This window comes from Anser anser (assembly GCF_964211835.1).
Source record: "Anser anser genome assembly, chromosome: 4".
In the NCBI taxonomy this organism is placed as follows: domain Eukaryota; kingdom Metazoa; phylum Chordata; class Aves; order Anseriformes; family Anatidae; genus Anser; species Anser anser.
Window position 1 is genome coordinate 23,733,451 of NC_139724.1, and position 26,583 is coordinate 23,760,033.

The following is a 26,583-nucleotide window of genomic DNA, read 5'->3' on the forward strand; positions in this document are numbered from 1 at the left end:
CTGGAGTCCCAGGTATGTGGGTACAAAATTAACCAAGAGAGCATTTTGCATACAGCAGTAGGGCATTGGCAGCAGGTATGTGAGCCATGGTACGAACTATGCTGAAGCTGTCAGCATAAAGTGATAATGTACTGCTTCACTGCTTATACAAGGTACTTAGACACAGAAGGATTTCAAAAGGGACATTTCAGCCGTTGGTTTTTCTCTATTACCTTTGACTCCCATCTATACAAATTTGCAAGCATAACTTTTTTTTTTTTTTTCCTCTCCCCACCCATACAGATTTGCAAGATCTATGCTTGGAGATAGATGGACAGAGTTTGCAGTACCACTACAGTATGAACTCACCCATGAGTCATCCCAGCAACTTCACAGGGTGACTCCAACCATAACATGGAACTTATATGTAAGTGTTTTCTGGGTCAAGATTCATGTTGCTAAAACCATATTGATAATGATACAGCGTTTCAGACAGTGGCCTGAATCAACAGCTCCAATAGTTAGAAAGAAAGTCTTTGAACAGGCAGTTACAATAATCTCACATGGATGGTGCTGCATGACAGAAAACCAGGAGTTAACCTGAACAAATGTTACTTTTCCTTGCAAACACATGGCCAAATCCTGCTCCAGTTGTACATGTTTTATAATCTAGAAAGAATTGTCCATTTTTATTTAAAAATATATAGAGTTTTTCTTTAACTTAAAAATAAATAAATAAAGGATCAACAACAGCTCTTTGAATTTTCTGCTCTCATGTCAAAGGGATAATAGTGCTCCTTCAAATTTTTGACTGCATAGTTAAAAAAATAACTAGCTGAGAAATAAATAAAGACACTTGGATAAATACAGTAAGGAAGTTAACATATGTAGTCTGTTCAATCAAGTAAGTAGCATGTCCTCTCTGAAATACTGTCTTACACAGCAACGCAGTTATCTTATTTCTCCCTTATGTCTCTCAGCAAGTGTTTCACTGTTTATGGACAATAGACATAGGTTCAGTGTTTGACAAGCAGTCAGAAATAAGTAGATACACCCTTGAAAAATAGGCAGTGTCCTGGTACATAAAAAACCACCATGAGATAGAAACAAAGTAAAAACATTGCATTTCTTTAATCATTTCACTTACAAAGTTACTGAATCAAAGTGAAATTCCTGGACTTATTTCAGTGTAATTTCACCTTACTTTCAGAGATTCCCATGCTGCATATTTACATTTTCTACCTATTTAAGGACCCACTGAGGAACGTGTTTATACATTCTTACTCATTTATCTTTGTCATTTGTAATTACCACAGTGAACATTTTCTTGCTTCTGCATATTGCCACTCTACTCCTCTTTCTTTCTTTCCTCCTAGGAGGAGTGTGCCACTCTTTATTCCAGGCACCCTTGGCTGTACCATCTGCAGGAAGATCAAAGACAGGGTCATATCCATCTAATAACAAGAGAGGAAACAATACTGTAGGTGAACACTCTATTAGCCTCCTTCTTCATTTTATTCAGGTCAGTGCTCAGGGACTTTCAGATGTCTTTGAACAAATGGATGTGAAAATGAAAGACAAGTTACAAAGAAGTAAGTTTCTTTTCTTACGCAAGTTAGGCTGATAGGTTGAACCACGCTAGTGTTATAATAGTCTTTTCCCTGGGCAGCTCAGGAAGTATGTTTTCTGAACAATCCTCACCCTTCAAAATAAAGCATAAAAATCTGCTTCCGTCTTGAGACTTGCAGCTATTAAAAAATGTCCAGAGGCGATAAACCGAAGACTTGTGTAGGATACTGAGGACATTTATTATTGACAGGAAATCAGTCTTCCATGATAGTTGAACTACGAGATCTCTACAGAGAGAGTACTAATTTTTCCACTCTTGTAAATAGGCAAAGCTTTACTGACTTTGATGATGCTGCATTAGTTTATACCAGCAGAGAACCTGAAATAAAATCTTAATTTTATTTTGGACACCCAGAACAGAAAGTTCGGGTCATTGCACTGCAAAAGAAACCAGAGAACAGGTCTGCACCAGGACAGAATTTCTGACTGAGTTTTGCAGCCTGCCTTCTGCATCACAACTCCACAGCATGACAAGACAACAGGAAAAACAGGAGAAGTAATGGCCATTTAATTTCAGATCGTGATACTTTTCAATTTTTCTCTGTCCAATCTACTTCCATGATTTTTTGGTTCAGCTGACCACTGTGAAGACTAAAGCAACTGTTTGTGATCCTCTTAGTATATATCAGTTCAGCTGGAATGTAATTTAGGCAATGCAAGTGTCTTGCTGAAAAACAAGACATTAGGCATTACCTAAAAATAAGCTTCTACTTTCCCTGCTATTAAAAATAAATAAAATAAAAAAATAAAATAAAATAAAATAAAACAAAACAAAACAAAACAAAACAAAACAAAACAAAACATGAGGTGCTACAATATTCTGGTGAAAAGTTCCAAATGTTTTTCTCAAGATTTTCTTGCAAAACTTAACATTGCTGATATATTTCAGAGAAAGTCTGTAAAAGAGTGGAGAAATATTTTCAAAACAAAAGGCACAGTAAACCTCACAAAGATGTAGTTATGCCAACATATGTGCATGGGGTATTTTCTAGTGCTGATAATACTATGTTAGACACTTTGTCTAATGCTTGTAATATTGAGTGTTGTATTAAAAACCCATATAGATGTGTGTCTCCAGTATGTGTGAAGTTTCACAAAATGTCATTGCTATCGACTTTTGCAACCCCTAGCTAAGGACTTGCTCCTTTATTAGATTATTTTTTTCCAGGATGGGATTATATGAACTCAAGTTTTCATCCAGGCAATGTAATAAAAAATATATTCCTACTGCAGTATTCTAGATCATGTTTTAATGTTCTTTTTGGTAACAATTTGTTCTCCACTAAAGTCAATAACTTTTAACGTATGATCTCAAAATTCACAAATGATTAATTTCTTAGTTCACTAGGCCATCTGAATAAATGCTTAACTTTATGAATAAGGGTGGTATATTTGAAGTTACCGAGAGTGCTTTACCACATGGTTAGATATAAATAAATGCTAAGAACTTTGCTGAATTATGGTCAGTGCACGTATGCAATCCATAAAATTTTTCTAACGACTATATTTCTAATATAGTTAAATATATAGTTCTAATAGTGCATTAAGAGTGTTTAAGGAAATTAGTTGCTGTATTGATGGATCTTGTGTTGGAGAAGAAGAATAATTCCAGTCTTTCAAGGTTTCTTTGGTTAGCTGTTCTGGTTCAGCATATATTTATTTAATAATTGTAGTATTCATTTCATTGACAATCAGGATAGTAAGGTACATTGTACTAGGCCTATCTATCTGAGCAGAACTTAGATAAGAATAACAAAAATATCATACAACCTGATTTTTTATTGCCTGTCATATTTTAATATGTAGTGTATTACTTATGTACTATACATTTCAAAACAGAAAGAGAAAAAAAGAATTGAATAAGGCATTGTTCTAATCAAGCATTAGTATAGAGCTCCTTGCCATTGTTTTGTGTACCAGATGTCCCATTTTCGTACATACAAATGTGGAAGTAGAGATCAGCTCATATGAGTAGCTGTTGGGACCAATGTTTTTATTATTGTAATATTTTTTTAAAAACTTGTATTCTTTGAAATAACCCACTGACATCTGGAAAACTACTGCTAAGTGCGTGCCAGCATTTCATTAGGCTATCATGTGGCTACATTGGCTCAACAGACTTACTTGGAAAGGAGCCATAGGGAGGAACGTAGTAATCTAGAATATAGTTGTAGCACAAAATAAATAACTAAAAATAGAATGAGTTAGTTTGATACACAAATAAACCATAAGTTGAGGGTAAACAAAACAACAAAACCATGTCTCTTGCCACATTAGATGAGAATGAGCTATTTTTTCCTCTAGGATGTAAAAGAGGAGAGGCTGCGAATATGAGTCTATGAATTGATGCTGATGCAAAATATTCCTTTCAGAGCTGAGATATTTTGAACCAGTTGACAAAAGTCTATTATTTTCAGGGCAGCTCATTAAAATGTATGAAGGTGTTGCCAGTATTAGAAAGATACCACTTACAATAAAGTTAGTAAATTTCAGAGAAGTTCATACCAGAGAACCTACATCAGGTGAAAAATACCTATAATAGGACGGAAGAATGTGCTGGCAGAAATTCAGGTTTCTTAGGTCACCTGTCATCATAACCATGACTGCTGGCTCTAAGAGAAACATGAATGTATTTTAAGAGAGCCCTCTGTGGATTCAGCAATTGTCTTCAGCTGCACAGTGTCAAAGCCCTTGTCTGTTCCAAAATAAGTTTGGATCAGTAACACAGAAATATTTTGCCAAGTGTTGATGACCATGCAATTCAGTGGACAGAAAAATAAGGTGGTCAGAGACTAATATTTTGTAGACGTGTATGTTCTGACAATCTGGAGCTCAAAAATTGTTATTTATGGTCAAAGTTGTTGCAGGATTTTGTTGAATTGCTTTTGAATTCTGCTGGAAATGTGCTGTCATTATTAATTGGTCTTTCATTTCGCTGTTTTACAGGCAGTTCCTCTAATTGTCACAAATCACAGGCAAATTTTAAATTTTGTGGGACAGAAGCTGTCATTGGCTTTCTATTTGTAAAGTGCCTCATGGTAGTTTGCCTCTTGGTCCTCCTAGAATATCAATTTTAAATAAAATAACCATCATCTATCTCAGCTAACCCCTACCTGAGCTAAACATAAATACAACATATGCGGGCTTGCAGTAAGAAGCTAAAAGTCAGCACACATTGTCCATATGAACTCTTCTTACACAGATTTATGACCTAGCAGAGATGCTGTTAAAGTTCAGTTTTTGTGTAGGATAGAGAACTGCTTATGGTTTTGAATAAAACATGTTCTTAGTTAAGCCTGAATACATTGTTTCCTTAAAAGTTGAAAGGAAGACCATAGGACTATATTTTCCATGCAGTTCTGTTGGAAAATGGGCCAGAGATATGCTTGACTGTTAAACTTTGGTAACATCTTTTTTTTTTTTTTCTTTCTAGGAAAATAATAATAAAAACAGCAACAACAACAACAATAATAATTAATAATAAAGGCCAATGTCAGCTATTGTGAGAGTCTTAACAAGCACATTCCAATTCCATGTTGATGTATGAACTACAGTTTCGCTTTGAACCAGTGTGCTTTATAGTTTCAACCACAGACAGGTTTTCTTCCAGTTTTTGTCTAAAACTACGGAGACTAAAGGAAATGAGTAAACGTTTTAAGGTATTATTAAATCAATAAGGTGGATTAAATGCAAGACACACAAACTAAAATATTTCAAGCCCTAAATCAGATTATAAAAGCCAAGTTTCATTTTCAGGTGACATTCAAGCCTCTGACCAGGTTTCCAGTAGCTTCTGAAGCAACGCAATCCTGTAAATCGAAACGAGGTACTCAGAAATAAGGGTGCATGGGATGACTGGTTAGTTCAAATACTGTTTTTAACTTAAAGGAAATCAAGAACTCCTGGCCTTCTTTTAACTTGAATTGAAACCTTCTGGAAACTGTACTTCCAAAAGCAGCTGGAAAACAATGTTCTTGGCTATGTCTATCAACAGGTTGGGTATTATTTAAAGTATTCTTTTTTTTCTTTTTTTTTTTCTCTTAGAGAATAATCACAGTTAACAAAAGAGTGGAAACAAAAAAAAGAGAATAAGCAATATTGAACTTGTATGAAATGAAGTCTGCAGATTCACAAGTCTTTTCCTTTAATTTCTAAAACAAACAAACAAACAAACAAACCACAACACTTTATATTTCATCATAATTCACATGAACAAAATCAACTGATTAAAAAAAAATCTTTGGATCATCTGTGTGGATGATATGAATGGAATCCTGAAGACTGAATTTCAGGTGTTGAATACTGAAATACTGTTAAATAATATTAATAAAAGTTACTTTAAAATTGATGCTAACACTTCATACTATCACAGTTCAAGCAGTCCAGCTCTTGGTCCCTTAAGCTAACTAATCAAATCCAAGTAAAAAAAAATTCCAGTCTTCTTGGTAGGAGTGCATCATACTTCAGCTCTCTTTATTCTACTGTTGTCCCTGTGACCTCAGAAAATCTGTATCTCTGCATTGTTTCCTCTGTAATATATAAGATATTATATAAGATATTGCCCATTGCAAATTAATAATAATAATAATAATAATAATAATAATAATAATAATAATAATAATAATATAGAATTTCTTACATAGATATTCACCAAGACCATTAGAAGAGAAAATTTATTTCTTTGTACTGGCATTCACTGCCAAAACAGCTAAGCTTTGGGGTTGAGTTTTATTCTTCCAGAATCAAGCGAGAGGTGCCTCTCAGACTCAAAAAGCCCAGAAGACAGTTCTCCTATTCTTCTACTCCTCCCTAGGCCACCAGCTAAAACATCTCTTCTGACCTCAGCTCACGTCATGATGTAAGGAAAGACACAGTGACTTGTCATTATGAATAGTGATAGATCATAGTTACCATTCCTACACTTAATAAGGTCAATACAGTACTGGGCTATTGAGACAACAGAACAGTGAACAACATTTTAACTTCAGTAGCATTAGGTTTACTTTTTAAATGTGATTTAAGTTAGGAAAAGGAAACAGATGCATCAGTTTTAAACAAACATGAAGATGGTTCAAGACTTTGCACTGATCATTTTGATGTAAAAATTACTTTTTATAGTGATGTAGACATACAAATGCAGTAGACACTGTCTTAACTAATTCTTCATGAAAAAGTCTTTGTTCCACTTGAGAAAGTATTAAATTCAGTCAATCAACATCACCATCAGGTAATGGAATTCCACCAGCAAAACAATATTTTATAGTTTTTGCAAATCTCTAGTGCTATCCTGGCTTTCAATAGCATCAAATGAGAGAAGAACCTTTCCCTTCATTTTGAGGATTATTTGCATTCAATATGTAAAAAGACCACACTTTAAAAAAAGGGGGGAAATGATGAAGTGTTTCTAACTCTGAGATATCTCATATAATTAAGCCTCCAGCTGCATACATTTTTAATATCACAGACAACATGGTAATTGACATACGTGATTCTGGATCACACTTCAGATTTTAAATTATTTCACTCGACTGAAATGTGTTTAAGTGCACAAGACAGACACTTTCAGAAATTCAGCTTTTAATGACTATCCCTCACTCCAATGCTACCTTTGATGTTAAAACAGTCTAAGAAAAAATGTAATTTTCCCACATCCTCACTGGGTCCTCATTCAAACAGTTCTTAAATATTTTATTTAAGAACTCTTTTTGACCCCAACTTCAGCAAAAAATGTGAAATGATTTTACTTACAATAATTTTGTCTTGTACTTTACTAAATTCATTCAGCTGATAAGAACCTCAAAAGCAGCATTGATTGCTGAACCTGAAATAATATCAAAGGAATAAATCAAGAGGTTATAGTAGACATAAAAATACAAAATGTAGCAATCAGTTCCTAATAATTAATGTTTCTAAGATTGCACTGTCTAAGACCTTAAAAGTTATAATCATGTTCCTATGAATCAAAATTAGTATCTTGGGAAGTTTTGTTACCCAGTGTGCCCAAAGTCCACTAGGCTAAAAAGGAACATGTACAATCCAGTGCCAGATAATATTCAATTAATTAATTCATTAGCAGCTAGCAGATACATACTTGAATGTTTCAGATTAATCGTACTTGGCCACAGAAATCTCTGAACTCAATATGCAAGTAAAGAAACTTAAAAGATTACATAATCAGTGCTGTTAAATAAGCAAATTTGTGCTTTCACAGGTTATTTGAAATTATGTCCAACAAGACACAAGAAATAGGTTTGTACAGGCTTTGGACAATTATGTTGTCAGAAAAATCAGTGTAGATCTCTTACCTCCTTCCCATAATTGTCATCTTTCCCTTTTGGATCCCCTCTCCTCTTTAGAACCACTTTAGGTCAAGATACCCAGAAATTTCCATTCTATCACCACATCTATTTTTTTTTAAATAATGTATTAAGTTTAGTTTAGAGGATCTTCTTTTTGTTTACATTACATTTTTAATAAAATCAGCCAGGGCTCATTTTATTGATTCTTCCCTAAAGATTTTGTTTAGTTGTGGACGGAGATGCATGACCTTCTTCTGCTTCGGGCTACATTTTAATTAATCACTATGAGTAGAAAAGATCCAGAAAACATAGACTTCATTTGGAAAGTGTGAGTTTTTGTTGTTGTTGTTGTTTGTTTCTTTTTCTTTCCTTGCATTTTGGTTCATTACCAGATCCTTTTTCTAAAGAATCTTTAACAGTATCTAAGTGTGAAAGCTCAGGTAACCCACACATCATTCCTGCTATGGACAAAGAACCCTCATGAACCTTCCACTCTGGCAGAAAGATAACCTTTTTTAAAAAAGACAGGCTTTGCAATATGCCCTGCAGGTCAACTAAACGCTTCATAGACTGAACATAAAGTTGCCCAAGTACAACTGCAGTGTCAGTCAGCAAACTGACAGAAATTCACTGTGAGATGACACATTTTCACTCCTCAGGATGGAAATTGTACAATAGAAACAACCAATACAATAGTTCTCCAACAAGACTTATTAGAAAAATAAATAGAAAAGTCTTATGAAACATAATCTTCTTTCCATATGATAGCATGGGTACTGTCAGTATGTTCTTTACTAGTGTTACCATCTTAATCTTCACACGCAGGATTCTCTGTTGCAGGCAATGATTCATTACTATTCAAAACGCTGTGATCCCACCATGAATACAAAGATCACATTGTCCTTTTCATAATACTTGTAGGAAATGAAAGATTACCATTTTTGCAGAACTGGTCAGGAGAAAGTATATAGGGCAAATATAATACAGGTAAAGCTTAAGAGAGTGTGCAGAACGTCTTTTTTGGAGGCCAAACAGCTTCGCAGCAGTTTTTCTTCCCTAAGATCTGTAATTACCTGGCTGCTGGTTCCTGCCACCACCATAAGAGGGGGAATCACCCGTCAGTTCCAGACCACTGCATGTATTGAGGGTGCAGAACAGATCTTGATGTCCCTGATTTCAGCTTACGTTTGTCATGGGTGGAGGTGGCAAGGAGGAATTAGTATCAAAGGTACCAAAAGTAATTCCAGAGAGAGACAGAATTCAGCAGAGCTTGATCCATGACATTTACTTGGCTTTTTCTCAGCAAAATAATGTGTGCCACTGATTTTCAAGGCATTTGTATGAGAAGATAAGTTTTAAAAACCTGGAGGGTAAGTAGGACACACAACACCTTGTACATGCTGAATTTGTATAACTTCACTAGGCAGCAGGCAGGCTATTATAACTTTATTGTTTCAGGATGTAAGCCTATTATATTCCGCAAATGAATACAGTGACATTTTGCTGTATCGGTTGAAAAGATTAACAGTTCACAAAGCAAACTGCAGACTGAGGCAAATTAAATACATTAAAATGTGCAAGCTTAAAATTCTATACTCCCTGTGCTATAAACTTACATACAATACAGTTTAAAGGGTCTCAACGGCTCAGTTAATAATGCACTGGCCTGTCAGCTTCCTGGATGCAATTTAAGTCTGTTAGGTTGTAGTAAGCCATGACAGGGTGTGTTTTTCTCAGCCATTAATGAATGCTGTAGGTAAATTGTGCAGTAAGAAGGTGGCCCTGAGGTATATTAGTGTCACAGTAAATGTGCTAGGATTATTTTCAATGTAATTATTAAAAAGAAAAAGGATATTTTGGAAGAATCTCAAACAGCTGAAAAGTTCATTGTGGAGAAGGACTGGAATACAGAGATACATTCTCAGCCTAAATCAGTGAGAGCTTTAGAGGAGCCTTTCTCCTGTGACTGGTCATTTTAATCATTTTCTGTAGTGATGCTTATCAGAGAGAAGAATTAGGCTTGGGCACCAACTGGAGATTGGTGTAGCTAGTAGAAAATAGCTAATAGCAGTAACTAGAAGAAATGGTCTCCAATACAGGAGACAAAAATATTGCAAAACAAAGGGCTTTATATCAGCTAATGTTAAAGAGCATTAATATGGATAAAATTGCCCTACTTCCTGAGGCAACAGCTATCTGACCTCCTAAATGTCCACACAGAAACCATAGCCCCTTTAACAGAAATTCTTCAGTAAAACAGCATGATACCAAGAGATTTGATTGAATAGCTAACACAGAAATGCAAGCGGACATCCACAAAAAATATTTAAGGCTTCATTTTAAAAAGAAATTCATGGTTTTGTTTCCCATTAGCAATTGTAGAATAATCTGTTTATTTTACAGAATCCGAGGAGTGTTAGTATTAACAAGCAGAGAACTGGGCAGATTATTTCAAATTGCTTTAATGGAAGCAGTGCTAGAAAATTATGCACACAAAGGTTTGCATTAATCAATTCATATCTACAAATTCTGATCCCAGCTGCAGGTCTAGACCACAGCTGAAAAATATGGCTGTTAACTGGAGCAAGAAGATGATAAAGGCATGAATTTTCAGAGCATTTCACATGGAATGAAATGAAGAATTAAGTTTATAGAACCTCAGACCCTCATGAAAGTTCAGATTTGGTTCCAATCCAGAACTAGGTAGAGGATTTGGCTGACACCTTTTTAGCTAATCTTTGTTTTACAATATAGACATTGTCTCATATACCCAAATAATCTAACCCACTTTTAAGAGTGGAAGAACAGGAAGAATATGTTTTGGCCATCTTGGTTTGAATTTAACTTTCATTTTTTGAAGTCTTTTATGATTTGTTTTACACTACAGATGCTCTTATTTCACAGTACGTTCTGGCTCAACTTCTGGACTGATTAGGACCAGTAATTATTCCAGTGTTTTAGCTCTGTCTCTCCTAAGAGGGAAGCACTGATAGCCATGGAGTAAATGAGAGTTAATAGAATGACCAAAACTTTCCAATCCAACTTTAAAAGAAACTTACGTAATAAGAATAGTCATAAGGTTGAAAATCTTATTATTTTGCATAACTATTAAGTCTTCTATTAGATATGAAAGACTGGCTTTATGCAGAAAAATGCTTGACGTTTCTGACAGAAAAAAAGAAAAATAGAATGTAAATATATATTGTCATTTTTCATTACTTCTTTATATATAACTTTTCCCTCCGAAACCATACATTCACTGAGCCTTATGGGACATTCTGTATATCTTTCTATGAGGATCTTCTTGACAACTTTTTTTTTTCCAATGGGCAACTGCTTGTAGCTTACAACCTTGGTGTATTCAGATAACTGAGAAAGCATTCCCTACACTAGCTCTGGCTGGCTCTTGCAAAGAGAAGACCACATAGTCTCTATCCAAATTCCACATTGGAAATTTCATGAAATTTGGTGTACAGTAGACCTTTGAGAGAAGACAGAATATCCAGGATATAGAGTCCCTAGAAAATTTGTTCAATGCCTGAATTTACACTGGGATCAGCAATTAGAGTGAAGTTTCTAAAGGATTTCCTAGGGAGGAATATAATAGCACTTTATAAAAATTTAATTCAAGATTATTCCAAAATTTGTGCACAAGTTTAGCTGCAAATAACACAAGTTTTGCCTAATGAGATTTTTCATGTGACCAGTATTTGCACAGAGGTCTATAGAATTTTATTTGAAAACTTACAGAATTTAATATGGAATTTCATACTTTCTGCATTTTTTTTACTAATAAATAATAATTCCATTATCTTTTAAAATGTTGAGTACCCACTACAAAATTTTACAGTTTGTTTTAATGTTTTTTTGCTGAAAGGTTATCATTTCTTTTTATTTTTATGCCATTATGAGAAGAGAGGACTTAGAGTCTGACAGGTTGTGGCTTTTCTGAATGATCAGATTTATTACCCTTATACTTCAGCAAAATGGATATGCAGAATAATTTTTTTATTTTTTTAAAAATCAAATACTTTTGAGGGAACAGTGATAGTGATTCTTGAACCAAGGCAGTAATTTTATATATCCTGTTTTCCAAACTCAGAATAAAGGAATATGAATATTAAAAAGAAAAAAAAAAAAGGTATCTATTTAAATAAAAGATCGTGCTAATATTGTTATATTATCATAAATATTTTTGTGTGTTTTTTTTTGCCTTATTAATATTGGTAGAAACCTTTGTAGTGCATTAAGACTCTTGTGTACACAAACACTTTCACAGGACAGTTAGGGTGTAGACCTTATTAAAAAAGAATTAAAATTTTCCACTGATGGGATAATGAAGACAGCAGGTCTGCTGGAGTAATCTCAGCCGCATGCATTTCTTAGGATCTGACCCAGCACTCAGAAGTAGAATCAGTACAAGACAGATGGTAATAAATAAATAAATAAATAAATTCATGGAGAAGCAAGACAAAAAATGTCAGCCAGCAGAAGAAATAACTGGAAGTCAAAATCACAAAGTAGTATTTACCTCTAGCTAGACGTAAAAGCTACCCTGCACCTAGGCTGTCAATTGTAAATTTTCCTTTGTCTTCAAGTTACAGAATTAGGAATGAAATCCTAAACAGGTCCAGTGATTTTAAATGAACTAATGAACATTTATTTATTTTTCCACCTGTAAAAAAAAGCTGAAACATCAGTTCTCACTTCTATATGGTAGAAGATCTTAGATCTTCTCCAGGTATTGTCCAAATGCTGTACTCTCCTATCTTACCTTTACAATGCTTCTGGCTTGATTAGCAAGTAAAGCAATTGGGTCTTGCCAGCTGCTGACATAGTTTATCATTTTTAACCTTTTTTTTTTTTTTTTTTCACTGAGACACTGAGATGTAAATGTTTTTCAGAGATATTCTGTTCTGAAATGAGGCTGATAATAGTGAAAGTCCTGACTCATGCCAGATCTCTTGGGCTAGCTCCTTGCCATGAGGTCTGCTGAGTCATCCTGGGTCTGCTGATACTAGATATAAAAGCCTGTTTTCTCAAACTGATGTGTATTTAGCAAGGCAAAACACTTCAGACATATTCAAATCAGATTTTCCAGCTTTATCTATGGGAAAATCTGAAAATCTAATTTTCTTTTTTTTAGGATTCTTTTCTCTGTCAGAATATCAATAAAAGGGTGTTTGCAATTCCATGTACATTTGCAAGTTTATTTTCAATGAAAATATAAATGACTACTGAATCAGACATAAGTCCAGAATTTGAATTTTCCTTTATGTGAAGCTCACTTTTTGAATGTACCAGGGAAGAGGGAGCTGCTTCTGGTGTAACTGGCCAGGTTAGTAAACAAAATAGGAAGAAATTTCTTACAAATAAGAAAATCATTAAGGGAGAAGTAATATCTTAATCTTATCACTAATTCTCATGCAGCTTGTGAGCTACAGTCACAGTTACCCTAAATTACATCCTTTGCACAAGACTTTGTGTTATTTAAAATTTGCAACCATGGACTTAACATACCTTGTGTAAATAAATAAATAAATAAATAAAAATCAGTGTAATGCAAAACAAAACAAAAACAAACAAACGTGCTTTCTAGATCAAATACAAAATTCATAAAAGATGCCATTTTGTATCAGCTTTAGAATATACCTTCAAAATCAAGGATATAGTATTTTACCAATCTCTTTTGCTGAAGAATAATGTTTCAAATCTAAATTTTGTAACCCTTTTAACTGTACTTGTAACTCTGATGGAAATGGAAGTAAGTAGTTTTATTAGCTTGAGTTTAGAAGCAACTTAACTTCAAGAAAGACGCTATTTATTCATCCACATGACACAGAAAATGCTTTGGATTAAAGTACTTTCATTACAAAAGTGGTGGGAAGGTAAAATACAATTAGGCTCAGCTAGATCATTTTAATGTTTGATTATAACCAACTGAGCTGGGACAAATTTTTGTGCCAACACTAAGATCCTGGTGATAATAGGGTTACATATCCTTTGTAAAATAAAATGTGAAATTTACATGCAAAGTGGTATGTTCTCTTGATGCACACATATAATTCCTATTAGCATTAATAGGAAATATACGTGCCTATCAAGAAGAAAATATATCCCACTAAATTTCCAAACATTACATCAGTTTCTGACATCTTTTATTACGATCTATGCTCATTCAGCAAAAACTAATAACTCAGCTCAAATATACTGGTTTCCATATGTAGATCTCAAAGGATTTTATTGAAAACAGACCCCTGCACCTCAAAGATATACATGAGGAAATGGAAACTTAAGCTACACCTATGGAAGCGCTGTGCAGGCATTCCCCCAGAAAACTTGCAACAGATACTGAAAGCAAAATTTTTATAGTAGTATAGTACTCATCACAGGTGAATAGATCATAATTAAGCCCAGACAAAGTATTATAGACTCACAATTAATCTACATCTAAGAACACATGATATGTTTGCCTTGACTAACAGCCAAATGCCCACCCAGCTGCTCACTCATTCTCCCTCCTTACGGGGGTAGGGTGAGAGAATAGGATGAGAAAGCTCAGGGGTCATGATAAAATAGGGAGATTGCTTACCAATGACTATCACAAACAAAAACAAGTCAATTTTGGGAAAAATATTTTAATTCATTGTCAATTAAAATAGATTTGGGTACTGAGAAACAAACAGACTAAAACAACAACTTACCTCTCTCTTTTCTTGTGCGCAACTTCACACCTTCATTTCCAAGTCATCTACCACCCTTGCCCTGAGCAGCACAGAGGGGAGGGAGCATATGGTAGCTGCAGTTTCTCTCTGCAGCCACTGACGCTTTCCCATGTTCCAGAATAGGCTCTTCCATGAGCTGCTGTCTCTCAAGACTGCTCCACTGTGGGTTCTTCAAGGCCACAGATCCTTCGGAAAATACTCTTCTGCTCATCTGTTTAGGGGCATCCACAGGCTGCAGTGTGGATATCTGTTCCAGCACCTGAAGAAGCACTCCTCCTCCTCCAAACCATTTTATCTAATCTGTCCCAGGATTTCTGAGTTGTGCCTCCTTTAAGCAACTGTACCTACTTTACATTTCTGACCAAGTCTAGAGTTATTGACTCCTTCAAAAAAAATTCAAAAATGTGGGCAAATACACCCTCTGTGAGACTGAAAATCTCATGCTTACAGATTCCTAGTTCTTTGCTTTGACTCAACAAGTGATCTGTTTTTATCATAATCAGTTCTAACCACAAAATTGCTTGTTTTGTATGTGACCATTGGTCATTTCTAAAATAAACCTGATATGCTTTTGTAAATCTTCAGAAAGGAAATCTGGATGAGAGATGGAACAAGGAATTTGACAAGAAAGATGGAAAATGAAACTGGTTGATGTAGCTTATTAGAGATGATGGAAAATATGAAGCCATTTCTGCTATTAAATATAAAATGGTTATCAATAAGGAGATATCCATAAGATATCACCAAAATAAAATAAATCCACAAATAAACTTTGATCAGCCAGCAATATTTGGTCAGTTAGCAATGTCTAGCATATAAATGTTGTTTGGTATGGTACCCTACAGCTCTAATTATGACAAAACTGTGAAAACTATAAGAAACAATAAGGAAACACTGGCTTCATATATATACATATATATATATATTTATCTTACATAATGTAACACTCAACATACTCACCTCCAGATTATTTGAAATAGTCCAAACTGAAGAAAAGTCACTGAACTGTAGTTTTGAAGTCATGTAATATTTTTTTTATTTGTTTCATTTCCTACATTTTTCACATTATATACTTATGTTTTATAATTTACAATAGAGTAGAACCTAAATGTCTTAGACTGGACAAGATCCTATGTGATAGCTGATATCCCAGTAGTAGGGAGTCATTTCCTTTCTTCAGTTGTCTTAGCCTTCAAGGAATTGATTTTAGGGGCAAGACAAAAATAGCTCAGGAAATAGGTCCAGACTCTCAAACTGATGTAACACAGCAGTTCTGTGATTTCAGCAGAGATATGCCAATTCACACCTGCCAGGGAATCTGGCCTTCACCCATAAAGTGGCAATTATAGGATGTATATCACTTCATGATGAGATTTATATTATCAGGCACATTCTGTGAAGTTTTCCTTGCTAGCTTCAGGGAATAGATATTTACAGATGAGTCATTGGCATGTCTTAAGCTATCACAGTCTCTCCAGAGAATCATCAACCTTTTCTTCCACAGCAAGAAAGGTAAGGGGAGCGGCGTTTTCAGCTCTAAAATGTCTGGTTTATTGGAGATCATGTCTTCTACATTTCTTCATCCCTTTGATTAATGTATTTGGGTTATACTTTAATTTATGCATATAAATCATACCTTTCTTCCAAAGCGCTTAGACCACTATAGGGTTCATAGTTCATTTGGGGGAGGCTGGGAAGGAACAAAACAGTGTGATTTAAAACACTGTGAAGACAAGTTGAGAGGATACAGTAAAGTTGTAGGAGGGAGAAGGGAAAAACTCCTAGAAATATTGAAAGTCCTTAGTCCGATACCTCCCAGTATTGAAATAATGGTCCTTACTTTCATTTATATTTGTTTTCCACGTAAAGATGTCCATAACCTTTTCCCTATTTTTTTTTTGTAGTTCAACACGATTAGATCCCTTAGTTAAAAAAAAAAAAATACAGGCAAATTTGTCAATGGATACATCGGTGTTTCGACAACTTTCAAAGTTTATCTGAATTATATCAACTCTGTGATAGTGTATTTGGCTATAAAAGGTGATGTTTTTCAGGTGAGGTTATTTCTTCAGGATCATGTGTGCCATCATTCCAGCTACTGTAAGTAGAAGTACATGCTCCTTTATTTTCTTCTTAATGCACAACTTCAAATATAAACCAAATAGTCGGTTCCCAAATGTTATTCAGTTCCAATAGTATCATCTGAAATAAATGATGAGAAAAATTCATATTTTTACCCAAACATACCCACTTCCTCAAGCGACTGAAAAAAGAAAACTGTTTGAAACAGCTACTAAAAGCCTCCCCTCCCCCCCCCCCCCCGCCCAATTGCTCTTTGCTTGTAAAATGGAATTTTAGAGAGACTAATGGGTCACTTTAACAGCCCTATTCTACCTGTGACATTGGGCACTGAATGTAAAACAGGCCCTTAGCTGGTTAAAAACAACCTGATTCATAATTCAGAGTTATTGTGAACACAGAACAGATGCAGACTAGGGCCTGACCCAATCTGTCATTTGACTTTCAATTTCTCACTTTCTATCTGCTACTGGGTTCTAATTGTCATTGACTGACACTAAACCAATTTTCCAGAATACTGAAGAAAAGACTAACAGAATTGAAAACTTTTCAATTCACCATATTAATGAACTGAGTGTAATTAATGGCAAGAAAGAACTGAAAGGGACACAGTCCGATAACTCAAGTCATTACAGTATCAGTAACTTCATTTAATGAAGGACAATAGAATTGAAATTACAGGCTTCAGAAATAGGCAAATTTATATGACCATCATGAACAACTCCATATTTGTATGAATAAAAATAATAACAGGTTTGTATGATGGGAGGAATACAAAACTAGGTAGACATGCAGGATTTAGTTGAGCAAAATTATGGAGAAAATGGCAATAAGAAATTCCACACAGATATAAATTTGAAGCTATACAAGGGTAGAATTAAATATAAAGTTAGGGAGTTACAAAATGTCTCACAATCTTCTCTATAACAAGTAAAATATAGGTAACATGCCATCTACTAGGAAATTTGAAAATATATTTTAAACTCTGTGTGTCTTCATGATTAGTGTTCTTGTCTTCATTGATGTAGGCTCTTGAATTACATAACTAAGCTTTTTCTGACAGAAAGAAACTAGCCAGGAAAGGGAGGATGAGGAACTAAAAAGGAAGAAAAAGGAAGAGAGAAAGAGAGAAAGAAAGAGAGAGAGAAAAAAGTGTTATTTCACTAAAAATCTAGTCCTTTCTCTTATTTTTGTCTCAAGCTGTAGTGGTTAAATAGTCATTGTAGGGAAGAGTTAAGAGATGGAATTAACTTCTCCTCTGCCTAAAAGACTATAGCTGTCTTACACTTCCTGTAAGTAAAAAATTAATCAGTAGTCCTATGACTACTATCTGATACTAGGGATGGGATTTTAGTTTCTGCTCCAATAAGAGAATTTCAGTTTCAAAGCAGTTATTGCAGTGAATATTTGCTTAGTTGCTGGGCAAGGACTGCCAACATGATCCCAACCATCATGGGTGATTGAAACTATGAGAAACTATGAGAAACCAGCAGGTTAAAAAATCTGGGGTGCATTCTTCATCATTGTCTTTTCCTTGATCATTTTTTTTTTATTATGTGGGTTTTCACGTTTTTCTAGGTTTAGACGAATCTAGATAGGATTTTAATTTTCACTAGGATCCTTCTCAGGAGAGAGGTTAGGCAACACTTTAACATCTCTGTCTTGCTGGAGATTTAAATTATATGTGGCATCCTGTGGCAAATTATAAGATTATCAATTCATGTAGTGCAATATTAAAACCTTATTACTTCAGTAATTGTCAAAAGAAAATATTCGTGTTGTTCCATTCAGCATTTTAATTGCAGGCTTTGTTTTTAGTGTGGATTAATTTTATTCCATATTATGTTCTTGTAATAATTTTGTTATGAAATGAAGTAACAGAGAATGGAAAATATATTGTCTTATGTACAATATTCTATGAATTAGAATAATGTACTATAGAACCCTGACCTTTTCTATATTCTGTGATTTGACCGAATGACAATTGCACTTTTCCTTCATTAACAAGCTGAATAACCAATAGCTGAATTGATGACTTGGGCATGAAGTCAAGAAAAAATGAAATAGTCAAAGTACCATAATATAGTAGATGACTATGTCTAAGAGAACACTTGAGCCATTCACTCTTAGAATCAATTAAAGGGACTGGAATGAGAGTAGAAAGTGCACAGGAAAAAGAAAAAGAAAAGAAAAGAAAACAACAACAACAAAAAACCAACACACATGGAAATAATAAACATGGAAAAATAAACATGGAAATAATGGACAATAGAACAAGCTTAACCCATTCTTATTAAACCCTTGTAAAAATCTATTGCCACATAAAACATTAGAGCAAGTGAAATATTAAGGCTTAATTTAGACAATAAACATATCACTAGACTAGACAAGGCTTAAAGTTTAACAAAAAACAAATCATATCAAATATTTATAAGCGGATTAAAATTCTAATGAACTGACAGTCATCATGTGCACACAATAGTACAATGACAGAAGTACTACAAATTAGCCATATGAGACCATTGTCTAGGTCTTCACTTCCAAGTAGACTGTATCCACAACGGCAACATTTCTACAATACTGTGCTAGTGGTACTATGAAAGAATAATGCACATAATAGAATACAGGAAAAAAAGCCGCATCTTTTAAAAATAAAATGAATATGATTATTTTACAGTAGGTTTATTGATAAAATTGCACATTGAATCTACAAATCTTAGAAGAAGATTCAAGAGATGTTATATACTCCCAATGTTTGCTGGATTCAGTTTGCAATTGAATAAAATAGAATCATAGAATCATTGCATATATATAGCTTTTAAAATATTTTCAGTTGTTTTTGACCACTGATTTCTACAGTTCTCCAACACTTAGTAGGTGAAAGGGAGATGTCTTTGTCTTAGATCTCTTCCTTACCAAAGTCCTAGGACTTCTGTAGAGAGTGGTAGTAAAGTAAGCTTGTGATAACTTTGGGTTTTTTAGACAGCATTGGTGTTCTGGATCACCAAAAGAAAGAATTAAAAAAAAAAAAAAGGTTTATTAAAAGTATCTGGTGCAAATTTGTAACTAAGAATGATCTCTTGCTTCAGTAATGCTTTTTTTTTAAATGGTTGTGTTTGACCAGTCCAGCTAGAATTAGCTCTAGGATTTTGCATGGGGGTTACTTCAAGCTTATAGTCTCATGGTCCTACCATGCATAAGAAAGAGTGATTTTTTGTGATCTTTCACACAACTAGATAAGAACTATAAAGTAATATTACAAAAGTAACATTTTCAGATTACTATCTTTAAGACTCTGGGTAGAGTGAATTAAAACAAGAAATTTTATACTTTCTCACAGTTTACATAAAACAGCTGCAAATTCAGTTTGTAGGCCCCATCATTCATTTTGATGTGGTTTCTTTAGATCCCAAGAAAGAAATATATTTATAATTTCCAGAAGAACTGTCTCAGAGCTAAGTGGTATCCAAATATCGTTCTGTAGAGATAAAAAATGTACAGTGTCAGTGGTATTTGGCTTTGGATTGATGATGCATTGCACAAGGATATAAAGACATCATTACTATAAAACTGGTAACATTATAGTTTAGGGAATATTTAACCTTTAATACAAATCATTTTTATTTCCCCCTTGGAATTCAAAGAACTTTATTTCTTGATATTTCTTTTTTTTTTTCCTTTTTTTTTTTTTTTTTCCCCCCTGTGTTTGCCTATAATGTGACTGCTACGATTTTTTGCTTTGGCGATACTGGAATAGTGAACTTGATTTTAAAACACAAGATTAATACAATGAATACTAAGAGTACCAGCTTAAGTTGAATAAATCTCAGTGTAAATGCATGTGAAATTGGGCTTTCAATAGGAAGAACTGGTGAAATACTTTTTATATTGGAACTAACTATAATTGAAATCAATCTACAGGAATGGCTAAAACTGTAATTTAACACCCCCACACACACAAATAAGGGAACACAAGTATTGCCCTGTATTTCCCACTTCAGATCTTTCCCTGTCTTTAATACATCTCTCCCCTGCACTGGTTCCATACCATCATCAGTCCCTGAATTCTTTTATGTATGTTATATACAGTCATTAGACAAAATTGACCATCTAACAATATTTTCTCATTAATGAAAATGTACAATATTTCTCTGTTATGTGTAATTAGTTACTTGATCCTCACTTCAAAAATCAAAGGGATCTCTGGGATCACTCAGGATTAAGACTGTAATTAAATGTCTTCCAAATAGCGAAGATAATGTTTAATCTTAGAAATTCATCCTTTGCAAATCCACTGCCTACCCCTGCAATGTTTTGTGTAGAGATGTTCTTCTGATCCACATCTGACTCCAGCAGCAGCAGGACCTGGGTTCTGGGCAGGGGCCCAGGCTGCAGATGTGTTAGCAAAAATTTGCACACTGAGAAACAGACCTTTTGGTTCGGAGTGAGAATCAAATCACAACTGCTGCAAATTAAGCAGAGACCTTGAAGAATGAAGCAGTTAAAAACCTCACAACAGCTGAAAAGATAACGAAAGGAAGGCAATTTGGCCATAGGTGCTAACAAAAAGGAAGACAGGGAACTCTTTCTAACAATAGGTGGCTTCAAAGCTTTGATGTTTCAACAGTTTTCAGTTAACTCAGGGCACAGGAGGTTAACTATGAAATTGTATTGCAGAAATTTGAAAAGCACTACTCCAAATAAAAATTAAACTTTATATATATATATATATGCAGTTTATATATATCAGAGGATTTGAAAAACAAAAGAAAACTCAGGGAGTTTGCAAATCTTCCTAAGCCTATGTTGAAGTGCTTCCCTTTTAAGTCACGTCTCCATGATTAAGAACTGGAATACAACAATTTGAAAACAGCATGAAACTGCTGCCAATGTAGTTTGCATAAGAGTAATTACTACTGACTGAGCACAGAAGTCACTAGAAGAAGCTGAAGAGAGTGACTAGTTTTGTACCCAGAGAGGTATTAGAGAATTCAGAACATTCCCAGAAGAGAGATGTGTAACCACGTCCTCTGCAGAAAGGAATAGTGAGTCTTCTGCCGGAAGATTTCTTCCAAAATTGGAGGATGGACAAAGCTGCAGGCAACAGAGGCTCTCACAGCTAGCTTACAAACTGATGTGTGGAGGCCAGAAGCCCCTAACCTTGACATATGGTGAGTAGAATGAAACAGGTGTTAACAAAAAAGGTCCATGCTAAGAAATCAGAGTAAGAACTGGAGCACATAGGGTCCAGGAGCACAATAATTTCTCCAAGATCTGCCAGGAAAATGGAAAATTCCATTAAGAATTGGGCACCATGGTTATTTTCTTGGTTAATGTGAAAAGGGCCCTGTAACAAACAAACTGACTAAAGACAACTGTCTGCATTCTGAAAAAGGTGCAAGAACTGAAACGGACTGTGCTGCTAAAAACAAAAGATGATGTACATATAGGATGAAAAAAACACATCATCTGCTCATTGGAATTCTTCATATTAACACTGGACAGCACTTCGGAACTACCATGTCATTCAAGGGGAAACGATGGGGGAAAAAACAAAACAAAACAAACCATTAATTAATGTCAAATTGCTACATCAGTTACCAAGATACTCAAGCCAGTGATACTTAAAGAACACACAAACACAAAGGTAGATGGATGAAATGTGCTCCTTACTTCTGAGGAACTCTACTAAGGAACTGTATAGATCAAGATTTTTTATTTTTTTAATGAATGTACAGTTTCAAATAACATCAGGGAAAATTATATCTGTGACTGTCTGGAATGTAACTGTTTTGAGTTCCCTTAAGAACGCTATTCAATGGAGTGGCAGGAAATTGAAAACACTGAGGGAGAAATTAAGGAAAAAAAAATGGAAGGTATAGGGAAGATCCCAATCTAATATGAAATAAAAGAACGCTGCTGATTCTCAGTTCATGGGAAATTTTTCAAACTGACTATTTTAAGCAGGGATTAAAACAGGATATGCATTCAATTAGAAATCACAGCTGTTTGGATGTAATTTTTATCAATGTAGAATAAATTAATCATTTCCTTATGTATAGATTTGTTTATGTTGCCTGAAAAAAAAAATAAAATAAAATAAACAAAAATTCAGAAAAAAAAACAACACATATTTATCTGTCATAGACTGTTGTTATTTCCTGTAGTAAGGAAATGCCATGGCTAGATGGGTGATTGCACATACCAAATCTGCTCTTGAAAAAAATGCTTCAAATTGGAAAAGGAATGATTTGTCACCTAAATATAGGTTTGGACACATTTCCACTTGGCCCAACCAATCCCAGCCCTGTATTTTGCTGGAAATAACAAAATATAAAGCAACTTTTAAAAGAGGATATCAAACAGGTATTTAGTACTATTCAATTGTAGAAAAATAACATTGAAACAACTGTAATTACTTCAATATTTTCCTCAAAAGAACACTGAAAACAAAAAATCCTTCTCCTTTAACAGCTGACTGGGTATTTACAGGTGTATAAGGAGACAGATGTGTCAAAATATATCTAATAACATTTGCGTTCTCAGGAACTGCCATCACCTCATGAAAACAACATTCCTACAACACGTCCCTAAAAATGTTTTCATTTCAAGACATCAACATGTCGTTATGTGAAGTTATCATTCCAGATGAACACAAATTACAGAAGAATAAGTGTGCAGAACTGAATGATAGGAAGAGGCAAGAGACACTGAGTTGACCGTTTTGCCCTAACATGATTTTTGAATGGGCAGCAATTCCTGCAAATGTATTATCCTATTTTTGTATACAAGGCCAAAAAATGTCAGGCAGCATTTAGGAAGGAATAGATCACCTATGTACTCAATAATATTCTTGCACTTTACAATACCATACATCACTAGTCTAGACTTGGTTTCTTTATTTTAGCTTTCTTCTCTGTACTGCTAACCTTCATAGAGTGCCAGTACCAAAATTCTCACGCCTTTTAGATAGGAAATATCTCTGAACATTTTGGGGCAGCCTCAAATTTTGTCTTAGAAGAGCTAGGACAACAAATCACATCTGTGCATTAAAACTTTGCCTGGGTACTCATGACATTTTCCTTCCTTGCATCAAATCAATCCTGCACCTACTTGCAGGGGAACAAGAATCACCCAAAGATGAATTCAGTGGTCACCCAACAGAAACAGTAACAAGCTTAATTCTGGGTGCTTGCTGAAACTGCAGCTAACCACCACTGCTGAGAGAAGGTAGAGAAGGGTACAGATGATGTGGTATGATCCTTTCATGCCACTCATCTGTGGTTATGTTATGAATAGAGTGTGCAAGTTATTTTTCAGAATTTCAAGACACGGCTAGTGTTTTAACATTAGTTTGGCCATGGCCATGGTGACCCGTGAAGTAATGGAATGACTCTCCTTAGGACCATAAAAAGCAAGCCTACAGCCACTCTTCTTAGGATCATTTAAAAAAAAAAAAACAACTTATAATCACTTTTTTTTTTTTTTGAAATGTGTGCCCATGCCTCTTGCTAGAGGAACAGCTGGACATGACATGACTCTAGAATGCTGCAAAACTGTCCTGTATCATGGAAATTTAACCTGGAAAAGCCTATCCAGTATATTTCTTACTGTTTTACAATGTTTGCGTGACATAGTAATGACTGACTAATATGTATACCAATTTATTTCCTGATACTGAAAGCCTACTGTTTATCATCCAACACACTTAGGACTACATGTTGTTAAGTGAGTGCTGACAACACAAATGCAGTGAATTAAAGCTCAAGGATGGCACTTTCAGTGACTCATTCCTCTCTGCGTAGTGAAAAGCATTTTTTTTCCAAGCTAGAGATGTATTAGGCATTATTGGAAGTCATGATTTTCCCCCTCTTTCTCTGTCAATGGAGTAGGCAAATTACTCTTTCACTCTGCCTGAGTCACAGGACTTGCAAATTTTCAGAGCATTTAGATGCTGTGAATGCAGTTAAGAAGGCTGGTAGCATGTGGGAGCCACTCCTAAGGTTATGAGAGTGGTTATAGGTGAGCCTTTAGAGCAAACAAATGGAGCACAAGCCAAACATAGAAAGGCTCTACTCTGTGTGTGCCACAGTGGTTTGGGGATATTTGACACGTCCATGAGGAGTCTGCCTTTGACACACTGTGGTACAGCTCCTTCACTGGGGCTTCCTTCAGCATGACAAATTAGTGTAAGAGTAAATTCTGTGCTTTAAACCTGTCTATAAAACAGAGACAGCAGTCTTCCTTTCTACTACCTTCTATTTATCATTTCTACTGAGATTAAAACTGCTCTGAAGTGAAGATTATCTTCTATTATACTCAGAAACATAGCAAAATGGGATCTTGATCTCAAACTAAGTCCCAAGATACTATTGTAATGTGAACAATTGCAATGCCAAGAGCACACTATTTTCTCTCTCTTTCTCTCTCTTTTTTTTTTTTTTTTTCCTAGTGTTGGGCATCCATTACTCACTATGTTTCAGAGGAAACAAGGAGGAGTAAAATCTAGTTCTCTGGATGGGAAGAAATATCAAATATAAAGCAATATAAATCCCTTGAGGAGAAATGGAAATGTATTGTGTTGATTTACTTTGGTAATTTTATTTACTGTTCAGTTGAAAATGAAAAAGAAGAAAAAAAAAAAGGCAAATCTGTTGAGCATTGTGTCAGTGCCATGGAGCTTGATGAAGGAATTGCAAATCTCATATGACCACATCGTAAATCTCACTGTACAAATCTCTGTTTTCTTCAGTCCAAGGATTTGAGGAGCACTTTGCAGAAAGTACTTTAATGACCTGAGGGAAGGACTCCTTGGATGCATTCTATGCTTGTTATGTGTTTCATTAGATTTATTGTGAGTCTGAGCTTTGGAGATCTTTAAAGATTTTATAATATTCCCATGAAGAAAGACTAAGTTATCTGATTTCCTCTACTACCGACTTCAGGATATATGAGCTTTACAGCCCATATCACTTTTGAAAGTGTGAAGCTATTTCTTTACAGATATTTTGATTTAGGACAGAAAACAGATGGACACTGTGTCTGCACCAATTCTGTCTTCCAGGCAATCTTCAAGGATAACCCTATGTTCAGTAAATTATGATTCTAACATGAAAGTTATGCGTGTCTCTAACTTTAATTACAGATACATTTGAGTAGTCCTTGGAAGTAATTTTTTTTTAAAAAAAAAAACATTTGCAGATTTGAGACCCAGATTTAAAAAGCTTTACACTCATAGATAAAGCTGGCTGAAAAAATGATTTTTTTTTTCTTCATCTTCTTATAATTCTTATTAACTATCTAAGTATTCTTATATTTTTTAATCCTGGGTATGAAAAAAAAATAAAATCATATTCTTTCTGGAAAACTAGGAACACTATAATTCAAAACAAAACAAAACAGTGACAGTCCTGTCACCATTCACCTGGTTCGCAATTCAGCTGAACGTAAGCAACAGAGTTGAGAAGGAAAACTTCAGAGCTCACTAGGATTGTCTGTCTCCCATTTCTTGGAAGCAGGTTTCAGGATCTGATAAGTAGTGTCAAAAAATGCCTTTTAACACATCTCTCAGCTGTGACATGTCTCTAATTTAATTGCCTAACAGAGTTCAACAGGACTGGCAGGTTCAGAAGTACTCTGATCTCAGGAATCAGGATAAGAAGTACTCTAGCACACAAGTAGCAGAGTTAAAATGTGCAGGGAGGTGGCTTAGGATTCTGACGACAGCGCAAGTTACGTGTGAGTGTATCCCAGAGCAAAGAAGTTTGAGCAGTCACCTTGGAGGAGGGAGACTGCAGTACTGTGTGCCAGAAAATAAATATTTTGAGGAATGGAAGAATGAAGAACAGACTTAGTTGACATTGTCTATAGCA

The 26,583-nt window shown here is 34.8% G+C and overlaps 1 protein-coding gene across 3 annotated transcripts in view; it reads right to left on the bottom strand.

Annotated features, from left to right (window-relative positions):
• Positions 1-2,369: 2,369 nt before the first annotated feature.
• Positions 2,370-26,583, bottom strand: part of LOC310898905 (uncharacterized protein) — a 45,368-nt gene continuing 21,154 nt past the window's right edge. Inside the window, exons 1-6 of one of the 3 annotated variants that reach the window (XR_014583838.1) lie at positions 21,014-21,140; positions 20,050-20,189; positions 15,593-16,834; positions 14,612-14,843; positions 7,357-7,429; positions 2,370-6,137 (exon numbers count right to left, since the gene is read on the bottom strand). Coding sequence is in view for 1 of the 3 variants with exons in the window: in XM_083834598.1 (XP_083690724.1) it covers positions 20,091-20,189 (99 nt within the window). In the remaining 2 variants the exon portion in view is untranslated. Of the gene's footprint in view, positions 6,138-7,356; positions 7,430-14,611; positions 14,844-15,592; positions 16,835-17,339; positions 20,190-21,013; positions 21,141-26,583 lie in introns of those variants that run through there. The other 2 variants (XR_014583839.1, XM_083834598.1) reach the window with 2 other exon arrangements.